General features: G+C 32.0%; 1 protein-coding gene across 17 annotated transcripts in view; it reads right to left on the bottom strand.

The window, feature by feature from the left end:
• Positions 1-19,514, bottom strand: part of LOC127723307 (doublecortin domain-containing protein 2-like) — a 130,239-nt gene that overhangs the window by 85,436 nt on the left and 25,289 nt on the right. Inside the window, exon 1 of one of the 17 annotated variants that reach the window (XM_052229863.1) lies at positions 9,538-10,014. The exons of 15 other annotated variants lie outside the window; for them this stretch is intronic. In XM_052229863.1, coding sequence (XP_052085823.1) covers positions 9,538-9,839 — 302 coding nt within the window. In that variant the 5' untranslated portion in view covers positions 9,840-10,014. Of the gene's footprint in view, positions 1-133; positions 552-9,537; positions 10,015-19,514 lie in introns of those variants that run through there. One more of the 17 variants, XM_052229864.1, reaches the window with a different exon arrangement.

The raw sequence follows: 19,514 nt of genomic DNA, 5'->3' as shown, positions 1-19,514 counted from the left end.
CAGAAAAGGGGTTCCAAATTGAAGAATATGAAGTCAACAAAAAAAACCCTGCATATCTGACCAAATATATACTATATATTACATACAAAAATTGTACATTTAGTTTGCTTTGTAAATAATAATTGAACCTTACACTACGGATTTATCAAAGGTTTCTGCTCCTGCGGCAACGTAAAGTTTACCGTCCTCAATATCTGCCAAATCTCGAATACGATGTCCATGTACAGGTGTAACTAATTTCCTTACCGCACCATTTCTTAATTTCAAATCATTAGTTAATCCGTTTAAAAAAGCATCGAAAGATCGAATTCTCCGACTATCTAAAGTCACAGTTTTTCCAAAGAAATGAGGATCTCCATTTCTAAAAATTTTGCATTTCTTTGCCACTTGTAAAGCCCTTGTCTCAATGGGTGGAAGGGGTGACAGATGTGACATTATTATATCCTTTTCGTTACTATTCACTAATTTAAATAAACTCTCTATCAATCGTTTCTTGCTTAAGATTGCTTTCTTCTTCTCATGTTGTGATGTTAACCGCCAAACACCGGAAGTAGGGTTTATGGGATAGATTGTTTATAGCCAACGGCCTTTGACCCCACAGCCTTAGCAACCACGTGGCTATTGTAAACACTTATCTTTTCTCGCACTACTTAAATGTAATTAGTTTAAATTGAGATCGATTTTAAATAGATTCTTGATTTGTACGGAATTTATGAAACAAATAACAAGAGTATTACAGTGGTAATGACATGTAAATTAATGTAATATTATGTTTTTCAGACGAAAATATCCAGGCCTTTCAATTTTAACGTTATAAAATGTGGTTGAATTATCATAATTTTTTGGGGTGTTATGTGGTAGAAATAAAAATGAGATAAGATCACCTGAAATAACAATGTTAGATAACTTAAACCGTATTGAGATCAGTAAATGCTACATTGAAATTGAGAGAATAGGACTCTATAATATTTATTTTTTTCCAAGGATTTGTTTACTCTTGTACTATAAAAATCCTTGTTTTTTTTCTAACTTTAACGCTACTTTTCTATTACATAATATTTGATAAAAATATATGTGTTGGTGATTCTTGAAAAGGAGGTTTCAGTCAGGTATTTTTTGTGTCTGTCTAAACACTGTATATACTTTCTTAAACTGGAATCCGCATGTATTTACGCTACGCTCAATCAAACTGTAGTCATGTCAGCCGAGAACCAACTTAATACTTTCTAGAATCGATTTTTCTTTTTGATTGTTTCACATTTTGCAGTAGCCAGTACTTCGGTCCTGGCATGAAAATACGAATATTGTTGGATTGAAATTTGCTGTTTTAAAATTTTGAAAAGTCATTTAAGCTATGATTAAGGAATACATCTCCCTCATGCAAAGCTCTGATTCCTTGTCCATATATATTTGTCTATACTTAAGGCCCTTTTTTATTTGATCAGCTCTTCAGCGTTCATATAATTTTGGGTTTTCAAATACTTTGGCCTCGATCATCACTGCAGAGACATTTATTGTCGAAATTCGCATCTTGTGCAGTAAAATTGGTACAGATAATGTTATTGACACACCGGGGTCACTTACAAGGGGTTCAGTCATATAACATACGTATTCTAATTTTCTATTTATCATTGAACATTTTCGTGCTGATATTTTCATTTTCTGATTTTCTTAAATGCGAAGGTCGGAGGGCAGCTAATTCATAGTAAAAACAGCAAAAAGTAAAAAAAAAAAAAAAAAAAAAAAAAAAATTAAAAAAATAGGGTTGGCAAAATAAGCGGAAAGAAAATAAGGAAACTGAAGTAAGTGTCCTATGTTATAGAACTAGGTGTTGGTATTACTCATTATTGAAGGTCTTACGGTGGCCTATGGTTGTTTGCACCCACGTCCTTTGGTTTCTGGTGGAAAGTTGTCTATTATTATAAAGTTTATATACATTATACCGGCTTTTCATACACATAAGCAATCTTCTAATTACTCCTAGTATTAAGGTGAAAGGATGAAAGCTACTCATGAAAAATTTTGTTACAATATTTAGAGAAATTATATATTTTTATTTAAATATATTTAAATAATTAAAAAGAAAAAGGAAATAAAGGGGTAAACGTCAATGTTACATCAACCCAACGACACAAAAAATCCAGAAAACATCTACAGTACGTCTTGATTTAGTTGTCGAGTTCATCACGAGAGAGTATCAACATCAAAAAGGTGTTAAGTGAAATTTTTGAATTATGCTTATAAACACACGTTAATACTCTGATGCCCATATTTTCCCAATCAAAATTCAGATGAGGTATTAATGAAAGGGATGCAACTCTATGTGTTAATTACTACATTCTTTTAAAATCAATAATACAAATTATAGACTTGTATTTTTTCCTCCACTGAACCGTATTCTATACCTTTTCACGCGAACCGTTATCCTAGATAAATTCACGTCAGGAACTACAAATGGAGAAATCTCCTTAAAAGGGCTTGAATAAAACAATAGCCAAACCTTTGATTTCTGGAGTAGGAACATTAGTCTTTATACAAATTAGAAAGTTTTTTAAATGAGAAATAAGACTTGACAATTCACTTGGCTTAAAATATCCCAGGGAGAACTATCAGACCTGGTGTTAGCCCAGTGGTAGTTAATTAATAAAGAAAGGGAACAGTAACAGAGGACAATGTACCAGAAACAGACAGTTTAGAGGGAAACAGTAATATTTTTATTTCAAGTTTAGATTCTTTGGAAGTGTATATAATGCAGGGGCGGATCCAGCCATATGTCCCCATTTGAAAGGATTGATCGTCGAAAAAAGGGGGTTCCAACCCCCTCCCCCTTTGGATCCGCCACTATAACGCAAAGACTTTAACCTAAGCAATGATTATAATAAAAAAAAATATCCTTCAGTCTTCTCTGGTTCACGGTTTGTTTGATTGCTTGGTTGATTGACTGTTCTTGTTTTTTTAACGTGAAGTAAAAAGTTGACCATGTATGTTCAGGACGGTAACAACTTAAACTATACACCAAATAATTAGGTACTGTAAAGTTGGTCAACCGTGGTTAAAGTCAGTTCCCACTTATTTTTACAGTTTGCTGCTACGCAACTGTCTCAAGCTATGGTTAGGGTTTATCGCTCACAAACATGTTTTACCCTGCCATATTATTTATATGCATGTCCTAAGTCAGTCGCATGTAATTCAGTGGTTGTCTGTCATATTTGTTTTTCGTGTATTGTTTTTTCCTAAATCAGATTGTTGGTTTTCCCGTTTGAACTCTTAGCATTTTGTCAAATCGGGGCTTTTTATAGCAGACTAAACGGTATGAGTTTTGCTCATTGTTGAAGGCCGTACATTGACCTTTAGTTGATGATATTCACGTCATTTGGACTCTAGAATATGCCTAATTGGCAATTATACCACATCGCCTTATTTTTATATGGAGAGGGATTTTTTCTTCCATTTTAGAGAGATAGGGAGAAATGTTTGATCTAGCTATATAAAAGGTGATCAATATACAGACCCATCAATGAGTTGTGTTTGACTTAAAAAAAATAATGGGATTTAAAGTTAAAGAGATTATTCACAGAGTACTTTATTGTCAAAAGCACCTAAAAGAACTTATACTAAGTTGACTGTGGTTATGTTCAATTAGCTACAATTCGACAATAAAAGAAACTACATTAAAACGACAGATTTGAAGATATCAGTTGGAAATTCTACTATAATTTGAACGAATTGATCTAATTATTATTGGGTGACGAAGGTTAACTCAAAAATGTGTCGCAATGTTTCAAATAGAAAAGTGTTTTTCAATAGGTTTATTTAAATGTTTGCAACTTTTCAAAGATAAAACCAAACTTAACTGATTTAAGACGGGTATAAATTCTCTGACGAAGAATAACAATCGCTTTAAGCAATAAATTAAATAAACAAAGCAGAAAATTAAACAAAAACAGGACCACATTGCTCTTTTTTTTTCTCTTTTTCAGCGTACACTCGGTTATATTATTATTGGCCTATAAAATGGCGTAATCACAATAGAAACCATACTTTGATAGGACATTTTTAATAGCGACGTAGAAGCACACTCAAAGGGAAAGAGGGCAATAATTAAAAATCTTCTTATTTTCATATCATAATAATAAAGAAGAAAAAATTACAACCGAAAATACAGGACTATACATATTCAACAATGCATGTGGATGACGGGAACAACTTTAACGTATAGTACTTCAAAGTAGCACGATTGAGATGAAATCATGGGCTCAGGGTTGTAGAACTGAGTCACAGTGTGTCCATATATACATTTTCCAACAAAGTCTTTTTAACATCGAAGGAGCTAGGATGAAAAGTTGGGTGTTATAAGTAGCTGTGATGTTCTACTTCTAAAAAATGTAAACAGGGGACTCCGAGTACTGCGTAAAGTTTTATGACCGAGATTTACAAATAAGGTTCTATAGATGGGGAGTTTCAATTTCTGAATTCTTAATTTTTGAATGCCATTTTCTCTTTTCTTATTTCTTAACCATTATTCTCTATTGTTTGTTGTTAAGCACACGTTATTCCCTCTTCTGTATATTCTAACACCCCATTATTCCGTATTTTTTGGCCAAGTTTTCTCTATTCTGTAAACCCCATACACCCCAACATATGTCTTACTTTTAACACATATAAGTCCTGTTAATACATAGTTGTATAAGCTATGCTCCATAAAATCAAATTTATGAGCTAAACAAATATTGATAAAGATTGAATACTAGTAATGGCCACAGTGAGAAACAACGGTTACGACAAATAAATGAGCAGACTCTTGACCGTACTTTGACCGTTATCCTTATGTCTGCAGTCGAGCTGCTATCTCCTTGGTGTATGCCAAACGTCTTTTTATTCACAGTCTTCACATTCTGTCATTGTCAATTATAAGAAACCAGCTTAAGCAAATGAAATATTTCAAGATCGATTTCAAAATTTACATATATATAACAGAACCTTTTTAAACCTAAACGAAAATCTGATTGATCAAGTAGATTGAATACTAATCCATTTTAATGATGTTTGAATTTGTCAGATTTAAATCATTGTTTGTATAATAGTATAAATATACCGAAAACTGACGTTAGTCTATCATGGCGTATCCTTAACAAAACTTCGATCTTCAATTAGATATCAAGCAATGAATAAACGAAGAGCTTAAACATCATACTATTGATGTTTTTACAAATAGTTACAGACACAAAACCACTTTTATAAAAGCAACTATAAATTCTTTATATAGGACCCGGTGGAAAGTTTCTGATGAACTCTTTTAAATGGATAAGTATAAATGGATTAGAATATAAATATACATGGAGATGTCGATCGTTCCTCCTTTAACATAATCCACGACGAATTGTTTACGAAGCATTCCAAACGTAAGTCTGCCATGGCATATCATCAACAAAACTTCGATCTTCAATTAGATATCAAACAATGAGTAAACGAAGAGCTTAAACATCATTTTGTTGATGGTTTTTGCAAATAGTTACAGACACACAAAACCGCTTTTATAAAAGCAACTATAAGTTCTTTATATGGGATTATTCGAGTCCGATAGAAAGTTTTTTAATGAACTCGTTTAAATGAATAAGTATAAATGGATTACAATACAAATATATTTGGAGATGTCGACCATTCCTCCTTAACATAATCCAAGACGAATTGTTTACGCGAAGCATTGCAAAAACCATGACAACTATTTTACAAGACTAATGGAACAATTAATGTTTTCTTATATGCCTATTCAAAATAACTGACAAAGTATAATCCTTTTGATTTAACTCTAAGCAAACAAAAGAAGCACCGCTGATGTTGAATCAAGGCCACATTAAATATCAAGCATTGGATACGCTATAATAAAGAGTAGGTTGAGTATGCAAGTTTATGAAGACGACATTATAAAAAGGATCTTTGAATGAAAAACACATAATTGTTTTCCTAAATGAATTAAACAAAGAAGACGTGGAGAAAAAATTTCAGTAGTTTCCACAAGACCTCGAAGGAATATTATTAAACTTTGATTCATCAGTTGCTTTGATAAAAAAAAACGCTCCCTTTAAGCCACCTTAATTGCCCGGGTCCTTCTATACCTTGATAAGAAACGCCCCTTTAAGCCAACTTAATTGCCCGGTTCCTTCTACTATGATTATAGCCCATACATGAGGGTATGGATGAGGTCTTTCATCTTTGTATTCTTTATTATTTTAAGACTATTTTTCTCTATTCTTTATTTTTTGGCCCTTTTCTTCTGTATTTTTGCACATTATTTTCCATTCTGTAACTCAACCAGACACTCATAGATGTGCTTTCAACAACATAACTATTAAGTGAAATGTTAATAATAATATTAATATTGTGGCTATATTTTAGATTAAAAAAAAACGGATTTCAACAGTTACTATCACTGAAAGGAATTTGGGTTATTCAGTTTGATGATGTAAAATTGCGAGTAAATACAGAATAATTCCGTGAGATGGATAGATGAAAAGAGTTGAAAGAAGGAATACATAGTGGATAATTTAAAAAAAATGATGCAAGAAGAAGTTATAAATGAAAGCTTGAAATTAGAAGAACGAACCTTTTGTTATATCCTCTTATTTTTATACTTTATAAGTAGGTAAAAGAGAGACAGACGATACAAAGGGATAGTCAAACCCATAAGTCGAAAATGAACTGACAATGACACGCCAAAAAAGGAAAACCGAACAAAAACAAACAATGGTATATACAAAGCACAACATATAGAAAACCAAATACTGACCAACATGAACCCTTCCAAAAATCAGGGGTGATACCAGGTGATCCGGAAAGTAGTGTGCAAACGAAGATCTCGATTTACGTCATACCTTTTTTTATTAAGCACATAACAGAAGTCACAACGTGAACATGTAGTTTATCCCATGCAATTAACTTCCCTGGGGGTTTCACCAATGCACGAAATACATTTGTACACCTATTTCAATAGCATTCAAGGACTATTCATTTAATCCTTTCTACACTCAGACCGCAAAACATTATCAACATTCATTGGAATCCACGTTAAACATCGACAAAAGAAGTACTACTACATTATCATACATTTGTTTAGCAAACAATCGCGAGAATAAGAGGTTTTCAATTGCATATAAACAGTTTTATTGATATTAAATAAAGCCGTTTTCCTGTAGCGCTCGTTTTCATATGATATTGCACCGATTTCCCTCTACAGGGTTTAGAGAAAAGTTCACACCATATTCATGACCATGGCAAAAATATCACCAACTGTCGATTCTTGCTAAATATCAATAAAAAGGACAAACATTGTTTTTCAGGAAAAAAACCGAACGGAAATATTTTTTAATTGGGCATCTTAAACACGAAAGATTTTGGTGTCAGATAATTACTCCTCTGTTATGAACAAATACACCACTTGCCTAGCATCGGAGACGGCGTTATATTTATCTATCCTTGTAGAGCATTTGAGGAGCTTCAATTTCTATGATTTTGAACTCCATTATTTGGTTGCTGTCTTATAGATATCTACTCCTAATATTATGTTTCATTCTAATGGATTCCAGTTCAACAAAGGCTATTTGATCAATAAAAATACGTATAACTAGAAGCATAAATTTGTTGGAACGTTGGCTTCAGTCCGTTACCACAGAGAAATGAAAAAGACATAGTTAAGTCTTTGACGTATCTGCTCCAGCTGCGACTTTTTTAATCTTTATTTAAAAAAAAAACATGAAGAAAAACAAAGAAAAACACAACGATTCTCCGTTGCCACTGGCCAATTTAAGGTGCCTTTTTTAAAAACCTATAACCGATGCTATTCACATCTGTAGTTTGCTATTTTCAGCTTGTTAACACTTCATTTTATATTGTAATTGATATATTTCTAATGAAAGGTCAGCATTTAATGCTAGACTTCATATTCAATGATATGAAAACTGTGAATTCAAACAGAGGTCTCATCTAGCTTATACAAATATCGAAATGAAAGCGGAAATTTCTATTAAGAAGGTCAAACCAACATCCGAGTTAATGTATATATTGTATATATCATAAAGGTAAACGAAAAAGTAAAATAACAAAAATACCGAACTCCAAGGATAATAAAAAACGGAAAGTCCCTTAGTTATCAAATGCTCAAATGCATCAAACGAATGGAAAACGACTGTCATATTCTGTACTTGGTACAGGCATTTTCTTATGTAGAAAATGGTGGATCAAACCTTGTATTATAGCTAGCTAAACTTCTTGACAGTCACATAGAATTATCGCTTGTTGGTACAAATATTATTTTTGTACGTATAAGACACATATTGGATCGCAACTTTTGCACATATGAAAGGTAATCTGCAACATTTATAAAAACTGATATGTAATTACTTAAGTTACATAACAATTACCGATTTCCTTTAATTCTGAGCACCACTAATGAGTCATATGTAGACAAAATGCGCCTCTGTCGTATCAAATTGTAAACCTGGTACGCTCTTTAACGTTTTTCCCTTTCTCGTAATTTAGGCATTTAAGATTAATCTAATACCAAGATTTAAATCATTTTTAACAAAATAATAATTAGTTAAATCTTTAGAATAGGTATATATTGTCTCCAAAACTATTTGTATCTCAAAGTATTTAGAAATATGATACCAATCGGGTATTACAAATTTACAAAAGTCTTAAGTTGTGAACACGTCAATATGTATTTGTAATTCAATAGGAAGTTAAAATTCCAAAAAACAATACCTAGCCATAGTGTATTGGGATATATATGTATTGAATAATAGTCATATCGTTTTATCGTGAAAATTATATGTAAGTTAACTGTTAGTTCGTCATAATCCACTGCAAGAGAACAAAAACGAAATTTGACAAATCAAATTTACTTTTATGTCGAATGTGACCAATAGCGACAAAAAATATACATTTGAACAACTGAAATATTTTTTTTGATCTTAATGTAAACAAATCTGGTATTTATGCTTCAAATTTCAACCATGGCTCACATTCGATAAAGACTTATGCGCCTTGTCACAAAAATGCACTGCTTATCTTTTAGCAAGTTCACAGAATGCACACGTTTACAAAATTGAAATATATAATGAACATGACCAGAGACATATAATACAATTTTATTATATGTCTCTGACATGACTAAATATTTACTCTCATACATTTCAATTTTAAATTTGATAATGCGATGTCTATAACGCAATAGTTGCTAAATCACACACACACACACCGAAATAAACCAGTGCGAAAACCAACAATTTTTACAATAGCCTTGGGTAGAAATGCCACTAGAAATAATCATCTAGATGACACTGAAAGTAGCAAATCTTTCATATTTTGTATTCTGCAGATGGTATTAGTGGGAAAGCAGTTGTATCGATTACAAGCGATATTATTTTTATGAGTAAGATAAGGTAAAGTATATATATACAGTTTAATAGTGTGAATCACGACTACTTTTTAGCTAAATTATAAAAATACTGATTTTTAAACGAAAATTTTTATGCTTACTTTAATCTTTTAAATCTTTCCTTTCCGGCACATACATATACTTTTTCTGATTCTAATTGTGAATAATCCGTAATTCGATGTCCACCACTTGGTGTATACACTCTCCGTATAGCAGTTTCAGTCGGCACATATCTTTTCAAATCGTTTAAAAAAGCGTCAAAATTAGGAACTTGTCGAGGATTTAGCACATATCTTTTTCCAAAAAAATGCGGATCACCATTTCGATACACCTGAAATATTTTCCCAGCAGTTAAATCCCTAGTTTCGATGGATGGGAGACTGGATCCTCTTGTTGACATCATTTTGGCACCCTTATATTTACCAGCCCGAGGTGACAACTTTCTTTACCGGCTTCACTCCCCTTTCTATTAGCAGTACAAAGCGAAAGCAATGCATTATGGGAATTTAAAAAGACTTGTGTTTGTGTGACGAAGAACCTTAGCAACGATCCATTATTGGTTTACTTTTTCAATCTAAATGCAAAGAAAAAATTATGAAACGGAATTAAATAGCCACCAGACCTGCCTTTTATTAACGCATATAATGCTTTAAAATTAGTTTTTGCTTCATCTTTGTTGCCTTAATTGTTTATGTTTGTAGAGATTCAAGGGATTTTATTTTTTGTCAGTTTATTGATATAAATATAGAGGATCTTCCTTCAGGGAAAATATTTGCTGTCGATAATTAATTTTCATACTTTTAAGTATGAGTTGGAGATAGAACACACATCAGGTGAAACTATAAAAAAAAATCTTGATTTACGCCAATATAATTTGAGAACAACAATTTGGGATTTAAATTTGATTTTTAATAAAATATCCCCATCGTATACCCCAGTTAGACGCTCTCCCAAGTGCTCAATGTAAATAGTATCGTTTGATCTTCAATGTATATAGATATCTAATGATTATAAACAAATTTTATCAACCGTACTTATATATTTCCTATATGACAATGAACTCGTATATTGCCAAATGGTTTGTAAGCTTTTTGTTGTTCAAAACTGTTTTTTCTGAAAGTTTGCTAATATTTATAAGCTTAAACATTCATGCACATTTGACATAAAAATGAGTATACATTATACCGAATACATCTTCGTTAAATTTGATACACATTTTACTTGACAGGATTGAAATATATATGTAATTATCAATAGGGGTAATGGATAAAACATATATGTATAATCTAATTTGCGTCTTCCTTTCAATACAGTCAACTTTAGTATGCAGTACTTCATTGATACTTCCATATTCATAAATGAACTATTTACAAAACTTTGAATTATTCGAAACAATAAAGATTTTCTACCCCAGGAATAGATTACAGTTGCTGTATTTGGCAACACATTTTGGAATTTTGGATCTTCAATGCTCTTCAACTTCGTACTTTTTTTTTATTCGAAAATATTAAGCTTGGTATTTTTGATGAGTTTCTTTATGTATAACGGAAAGTTCAACCGTTAAGAGATTATAGTATTCTAGAGACCAGATTTTCTGTGTTTCATCACATTTAGTAAGAAAAGTGTCACAAATGACTGTTAAATAAAAATAATAAAATAGTTTTCATATTAATGTTTATTTACTACTCAATATTTTAAAGCCTGATTAAAAATGCAATTTATACGCATGTATAGAAAAATATTTGTTATTTGCCAGAATCCAGTTTTTAAATCACGTATTCAAAATTTTTCACCCTTAGTATCATCTTGTCCTGATAAATAAGTATTTGCAGTTAATTATGTTATTATAAGAACTATGTGTTGTTGCTCATAAATAGCAAATTTAGAAAAACAACTTTTAAAAATGTATCAATCTTGAAGTGTATGAATTTGGATTCCTTCTATTATCCTCATTCTAATAAAAAATATTGTTAGTATATTATTGGCAAATGGATCCCTAATATATATTGTGCATACATACAACATTTTCTACTTATTTACTGTAGAATACCTTGATATGAAACGCCCAACGCCGACTCCCTACCGAAAGCCGATGATGTTTGAATACCTGAATACTTGAGTGGCTATATCACCAAAAGGGAGCCTAAAATAGAGTCAAATGTACCCAAGTTCAACTTTGTCTGATGGGTTTGAACCTTGTTTTCTGAATTGCCATATGATACGTTATATCCGCAACTCCTGTTAAAAAAGTGATATAATTTCCGTCAGATAATCAAAAGTCATTATGATCTTTTTTGAAAACATATTTTACTTTGTGACGACTAAATATGGACTTGTCCAGTCGAATGTTAACTTTTTGGAGGATTAATTTCTGGGGCTCTTCATTCTGTTATATACCTTTGGTCTAGAGCGTGTACGATATAGATTGTTCCAAAATCAGGTGCTTTACGTAAATCATTCTACATTTTTCTGGTGTATATTACACTACATTACACAATTCCACCATTGCTGCTCTTTCTGCAACATATGAGTTTTCTCCTTCAGTTTAGCAGTTTAAAAGAAATAGAGGCAACATTATATTTTTTTTTAAATTCCGTCATTTTAATTGGCTGATGGAAATCCAATATATTCTTAGGCCTGAACTGTCGACTAAAAAAATATTTTCAAACATGTAGTATATGTTGTAAGTCAATGCTATGACGAAGGGGAGACAATCATTAAGAAAAAAAAAAAGAACAACATCATTTTGTTTATCATAGTAAGTAAAGCTTTGTCCTTATCTATATACAAAAAATGATTCTGATATATATTAGTCAACACAACGTTAAAGCATGCAAACTGATTCTCCAAATCTTAATATTTCATAAACTACAAGCAGACATTCAACATAACGAATGGTTTTAATAGTTTGTTGGATTTACATCGACTGCTTTTGAGGACTGAAAAAAAAAACAAAAATCCTTAAACAGTTGAGATGTTTATAGGAGTTTCCGGAAATAAAAAGATTTTAATCTTTGTAAACACTTAGCATTATATTTCCTTCTGCAGATGCAACAGATAAATACATTTCCAAAAATAATATAGAATTAAAATCTGGTATGATGCCAACGGGACAACTATCCACCAGAGACCAAATGACGTAGATGTAAGCAACTATAGGTCACCGTTCAAAACACATTTTCAGAAAAGGATAAATATCTGAATGCTTTGAAAGTATCGATGATGACAATTGTATCATTCCGGAGCTATTATGATAATTTGGAGTGCAGGATACAAACTACTTTTAAGTAGTCATTGAATTGAATAGAGTTATCTCTCTTTCGTTACAACATAAGTCATAAGAAAAATTCAATGATTCATATAATTATATTCAGCATATCAATTAAATGTCTACCCACAACGTATAATCATAAATTCATATTACATGGGTATTAATTTGTCCGCACACCTGCTTCCATTCACTATTATAAATAGAAAAAGTAGACACTGATAAGTTGATAAAAAAGAAATAATCAAGGTTTACCAGTAATTGAAAGTAAAGTTTCCATAGTAACGATATAATACAAAAAAACAAATTATGTCTGGTAACCATTTACGAAGGAAATAGGCATGCTACGTCTGTCGTAATATGTTATTACTAAGCTAAAAATCTGGACATCGACATGCTTATTTAAAGGTTGAATAAGAAAATAATGAAGTAGCTATAATTATATTGATGTTATTCAAAGTTCACCAAATCCATTTTAAATATTACTTGGTTCTTTATTTCATTGCCTAGGTTGATGCACAACCATTCCCCCCAAAAGGAATTAGAAACCAAAATAAAATCTTAAATGAACTGTTTCATGATGAGAGAGGCGAATGATACTAAATGGACATTCAAACTTATAAGTCGAAAATAAACTGATAACGCCATGGCTAAAGAAGAAAAAGACAATCAGACAAACAATACAAAAAACAACATAGAAAACCAAAGACTGAGCAACACAAACCCCACCATATTTGAGACATGGTCTTAGTGCCGATGACTTACATTAATTCTAGAGAATCTAACAAAGATTGTAGAAGAAAAACAATATTTCCATCGTAAGAAGAAAATAAAATTACCAATCTCTAACAGAAATCAAACTTATTAAAAACAAAGATTTTGACAATAGACATCATAGGTTTTGCAATGTTTATTTCATGGAATTCGTATATCGACCCCCCTGTGATAAAAAATACATATGGATAGGCGACAATTCATGTATTGTTTGTTTTGTCGTTTGTGATTTTGCCTTGGCTTTGTTATCGTACCTTCGACTGATAAGTCTTTAATGTCCCCTTGATATAATCTGCATTGTATTTCAAAGTCCAAAAAACTACACACTTGTTTGCTTCCGTTGACACCCATGAGCAATTCACTTTACATTTCATAACTAGATTTACGAAGTCCACAAAAAAAGCAAACTTCCGTTAAAATATTTAGCTTAAATTGTTCTTATTTACCTAGCTATACTCACTTAGGTGATCAACTATGTTCACATAGGTTTATTATTATCAGTAATGCTGTATAATTTTACTGTTCAAACAGTTTTATAATACACTTCCAAATATGCAGCAGTAAAATGTAAGATAAATTGATCATTAAAACCAAGGTTAACCTTAAGTATATAAGTCAATATGAATGTTACCATTGAATCTAAAATGATGACAAATTATTTATGTTTTGAACATTGCCACCTTTATGGAAATTTGAATACAGATTCATTTTTATTGATCACTAAATAAATTCTGAACTTTTCCCATACACTTTTATTTGAACCACATTATTTACTCAACAAAAAACCAATAAGATCAAATCATTTTTCTACTCATCTATACAATACAAATATTCACCTAAAAACCTAAAAAGCGTTTATTGCGGTACTCTATCTAAGCTATTGCATAAATGACTTCACAGACCTGACATCTTATAAGAATAGTCAATGCTTTTTTGGTCTCACTATTCAAGAATTTAGATAGTATTTGAGACATGGTTTTAGTGTCGAAAGTCCAAGTCTTATTTTGTTTGTCACAACATCAAGTTTCCATCAAGCTCGCCATCCAAATTTTATATTATAAAACGCATTGTATATAATATAAAAGAGGGGCGAAAGTTTCCAAAGGGACATTCAAACTCATAAGTCAAAAATAAACTGATAACGCCATAGCTAAAAAAGAAAAAGACAAACAGACAAACAAAAGAACACAAAACACAACATAGAAAACTAAAGACTGAGCAACACGAACCCTACCAAAAACTGGGGGTGATCTCAGGTGCTCCGGAAGGGTAAGCAGATGCTGCTCCACATGTATAAAGTTCTTACATGTTATTTGATGTTGCTAATCATTGTATGATATTTATTGACATCATATTTTGGTACGCCAGTTGCATACTTCAGACTCAACAGTGGCACTCAATCCAAACCAATTGGAAGCTAGGCCAAATCAAATGACAGTATCATAAATAAATCTCGTTAAAAGTGGAGTGCTGACTACTTGGCTGGTGATACCATCGGGGACGAAACGTTCACCAGCGATAACATCGTCTCAGTGGTTGTGAAAACAGATTAAAGAAACCAAACTTATAATTTGGTACGACAGACGTGCGTCTCGTCTTCCCAAAACTTATCATAGCATTTTTAACATATATTGTTTATATTAATTGATTTTGTCTAAGTAAGTTTAAACATTATGACATTTGTCAAAGTTGGATTATTCCTTGTTAACTGAATAAAAATTTAGGGCAATGAAAATGCACAAAACACAGTATAAAAAATACACAATGCAAATGATAAAAAATGTCCCTATATAACCTCTATGGTCCTTTGCCTGAGTGTCAAGTGTCAAGTATCCCAGTACTTTTTACTGATATAAATTTTGAGAGTTAAGGCGATTATCCTTTTCATTAATTGTTCTTTATACATGTATCTTAGTGACGCTTTCTGTTGTTTCATTTACTAATTCAACCGTCTGTTTAAAAAAATAACGCATGATATGTTTTACGCCATGTCAACTTTGTCGGTTTTACAAGTTTTCCATCCTGTCAACTTTGCTTTTTGGATTTACAAGTTTTCCATCCTGCCAACCTTGCCTGTCGGATCTACAAGTTTTCCACCTTGTCAACTTTGCTTGTCGGATCTACAAGTTTTCCACCTTGTCAACTTTGCATGTCGGATTTACAAGCTTAGAGCTGGTATTCATACATACATTGGTTGATGAAGTGGAAAATTTATAACTCAAATGTATAATTTGAATTATGCCAATAATGAAGGCACAGCCAGGATACTGGTCGGGTTGAACAGCAGGACCGAAATATTAGTAGTAAAGAACATTTGGCGTGATTTCCAAAAGTATTTTTGAATTACCTTCATGAATTACACCCGAGACAAATAATGGAAAGGCAAACATATAAAACGTTGGAGAAACCAAAAACCAAAAGGCATGAAAAAACCCTAAAAAAACCCCAAAAAAACAAAAGGCCTAAAAAAAAACTAAACAAACAAAAGGCCTAAAAACCAAAAACCTAAAGGCTTAAAATAACAAAAACCAAGAGGCCTAAGAAAAACAAAAACCAAAAGACCTAAATAAACAAAAATCAGAAGGCCTAAAAATGTCATCAACGATACCAGGGTTATAATTTGTTACCCAAGGCGCGCAATTTGTCTACATTAAACTCATCATTGGCGCTCGAATCAGAAGTTGAATGACCAAAATGAAACCCGAAGTAGACGAGCCATGCAAACCAGATATTCCGAAAGGTGTGCCAAATACAACCAAGGCCATCTATGCCTTTAGTAAAAAAACGTAAGTATTTTGAATTATTCAAAATTTTATGAAAAGACAATTTATGAAAAAATGCTACAATGAAGATATTTCATGTCAACACAAAAGGCTGACTATTAGGCATTGAGCTGGTGATATCATTGGGATTGAAACGTCCAATAGAAGTGACATCGACCCAGTGGTTGTAAAAACTTATCAAAGATACATAAACAGAATAGAAAGATAAAAAAAAAAAGCCAAACGTCACATTTGCCTACAGGACTTACACATATATGAGTTGGAAATTCCAGAACAAAATGTACCATTTGTGTAAACAAAACAGTCTACAAAAAACTACACTAAAGATATAATTACACAACCGACCAAGCTGTATAATATGCACAACACATGTTTCATCAAGTACAACGGAGAAAGCCAAATCTATAAACGTTGCGAGCCAGAAAGCCAAACGGGCCTGAACAGAATATCCTTTCCGCTTTGAATTTTCCTAGGAGTTCGGTATATTTGTTATCTTACTTTTTAAAAGGTACAATTTATAAATACAAAACTAGTTTGCATGTGTTTTGTTTTAATTTAATGTTTTTGGTCATTTTATGAAATTGCTATGGATGGGAGATAGTCTCTAATACATTATTCACATATTTTCTACACTCAAGAAGGTTGTCATATTTTAATGATGTTTGACTGTTGTTTAAAAAAGTTGATTTGGAAACTAAGATACTTTTTCATTTGAATTTGTCATGGCTGCCGCCAATGACTATTGCAAACAATAAACTGTATTTTACAAAAAAATTGTACATGTACATACAATTTAAATGACATTATGACCCCATACTTATTAACCAAACATTGAGAGTGACTTTTGATGTTTGAGAATCATGACAAGATCTATCGTCTCTTTATGACATCTTGAAATGATAAACCAAATAATGTTTCAACTTTCTTAGCTTTTTCAAAACCTTGACAAACAAAGTAATTAAACGTAATTCAGACTGGATGCTTTTTAAAGGAAGAAAGCATGTACCTGTGCCAAGTCAGGCTACCAGGAGAATGTGTAGTTTGCTGTTGTTTGTCGTTTTTTGTGCGTCTTTAATTCGGAGAAGTCGGGTTGCATGGGTCGGTGTTGTCAGTTATCCAAGACTTTTTTTTAATTTTTGTTACCCTTTGTATGCATTTAACTTTCACAGAAATGATCAATGATTTTCCGTTTACCATCACATCTTTAACCATCCATTGCTTCACAAAACAGATCAAATCCATTTTATTGCTACTACAATAAACATTTATATTGCATTTAATTAAGATGTTTTAGACAAACATATCTTTTATTTTGTATTTTAAATAGTCATACCATCACTGTAATTAACAAAATGATAATTCAATGTACCATTCACAAATATTATTGGGTAACCAATAAAACGTTTTGATTTATACAAAACTGATACAATAAATCCATAACAAAATTATGTAATATTAAAAACAAACAAATAAATGACATGGAAATATTTGACTCAAAGTATTGGTTCTACTTTCATAACAGTACTCTTTACGTTTTGCACGTATCAGTCATAAAATGAAAACAACAAGTTATAAATTTCATGCGTCCGAAGAGCTTTTCTGGATTTACTCTCTTCAGGAACGATCAAAGCCGAATATTTGAAAGCCAAGGATGTACAAGTACCGAAACAGTTGAAGAGCTATATGACCAAAAAGGAATTAAATCTCATTGCATATTACTGAAGGGGAATAACTCTTAAAAACCTTTCCTTGATATTGTTTTGACAGAGAAATAACTGTACAACTAAATGGATTACAAGTTATGTAATGTGAACAAATTAGAAAAAAAATACTAGATTTAGCTAAGTCTTCTTTTCTTCCGTTTAGCCTCATAACATTTGTGTTAAAGATAATAAGATAAAAACAAAAACTTCTGACACAATCCCATCATCAGATGTAATTATTTTTCTTCCAACGTCAAAGACTTCAATTCATTACATGGAAACATGTCAAGTACGTCAAACTAAAGTCATGGCCTGAATCAAATTCTTCTCATATTAAGTTAATGAGGGAGAATTTGACCTTCAGAAGGGAAGTACATGTTTGAAGTTGCTAAATGTTGATAAAATTAAAATCGGAGGTAACGGGGATCACGATGGATACTTAAATGGAAGAATGGAGGTCTAGATGTGGTTTACAGAATATCGAATATTACTAGTACAAGAAGGTGGTCAAAATATAAAGAAAAGAGAACAGGTGTGCTATAATATAAAGAATAGCGGATAATAGGTTAACCTCTATGAATAGTGAAAAATAGACTAAAGAAATAGAGAATACAGAAGTAAATACCCCAAACAATATCCAGACCCTCATAACGTATGATATGATCTTTACCTCGAATGCGTTTTAAATGTTTTTAATTAAATTGACGACGTTTTGTATTGCACGTGATACAATTGTAGAATTTGTTTCTCTAATTTGGTTCTCGCAGCGATATAGCCTTTTTGCCCTGATACAGCGTAAAGCAATCATTAATCAATCAATTTAATGGGATTTATACGATATGTAGGCAAACTGTGACGTCATTTCTGAGTGAATTCGTCAGGCGTGGTTCCTTAATTCATGCCGTCACAATATAACAACACTATTGAAAGTGTGACTTCATCTATACGTTTTACAAAGGACAAACGTAGTTTAATAAAGGCAACAGTACTGTAGTATACCGCTGTTAAATAGTCATAATTCGATTAAGCGAAAGCAAATCCGGTAACAAACTAAAATTCATCAACTATAAGAGGAAAACAATGGAACAACAGAAACACCGAACTACAACAAAAGCAAACGCCAACATACATAGAAACGGACTATCAGATAAAATCTGCCATATTTCTGACTTGGTACAGGACATTTTAAGAAAAAATGGTGGGTTGAACCTGGTTTTATGGCTAGGCAAACCTCCCGCTTATATGGCAATGTTTAAAATACCGCTAAAATGACAACACTACGTGACAGGAATACAGTACACACAAACGCAAGAACACCCAGCACAGAGAAATACATATATAAATAATATAATAGTACATTACAACATGTAAACCGCAGAATAACAACGGACACCTCCCATGTATTTACGACAGCACACCAGGACACAGGACGACTGCACTTAGATGGTTTTGGCTATTTTAAAGTCCTTTTTGGTCATATAGCTCTTCAACCGTTTCGGCTCTTAAACATCCTTGGTTTACATTTTTGTACAAGTATTTTCTTTAAGCGT

Source organism: Mytilus californianus, unplaced genomic scaffold, assembly GCF_021869535.1.
Source record: "Mytilus californianus isolate M0D057914Y unplaced genomic scaffold, xbMytCali1.0.p SCAF_13, whole genome shotgun sequence".
Classification (NCBI taxonomy): domain Eukaryota; kingdom Metazoa; phylum Mollusca; class Bivalvia; order Mytilida; family Mytilidae; genus Mytilus; species Mytilus californianus.
The sequence above is the reverse complement of the archived record's forward strand: the minus strand, read 5'-3'. Positions and strand labels throughout refer to the sequence as shown.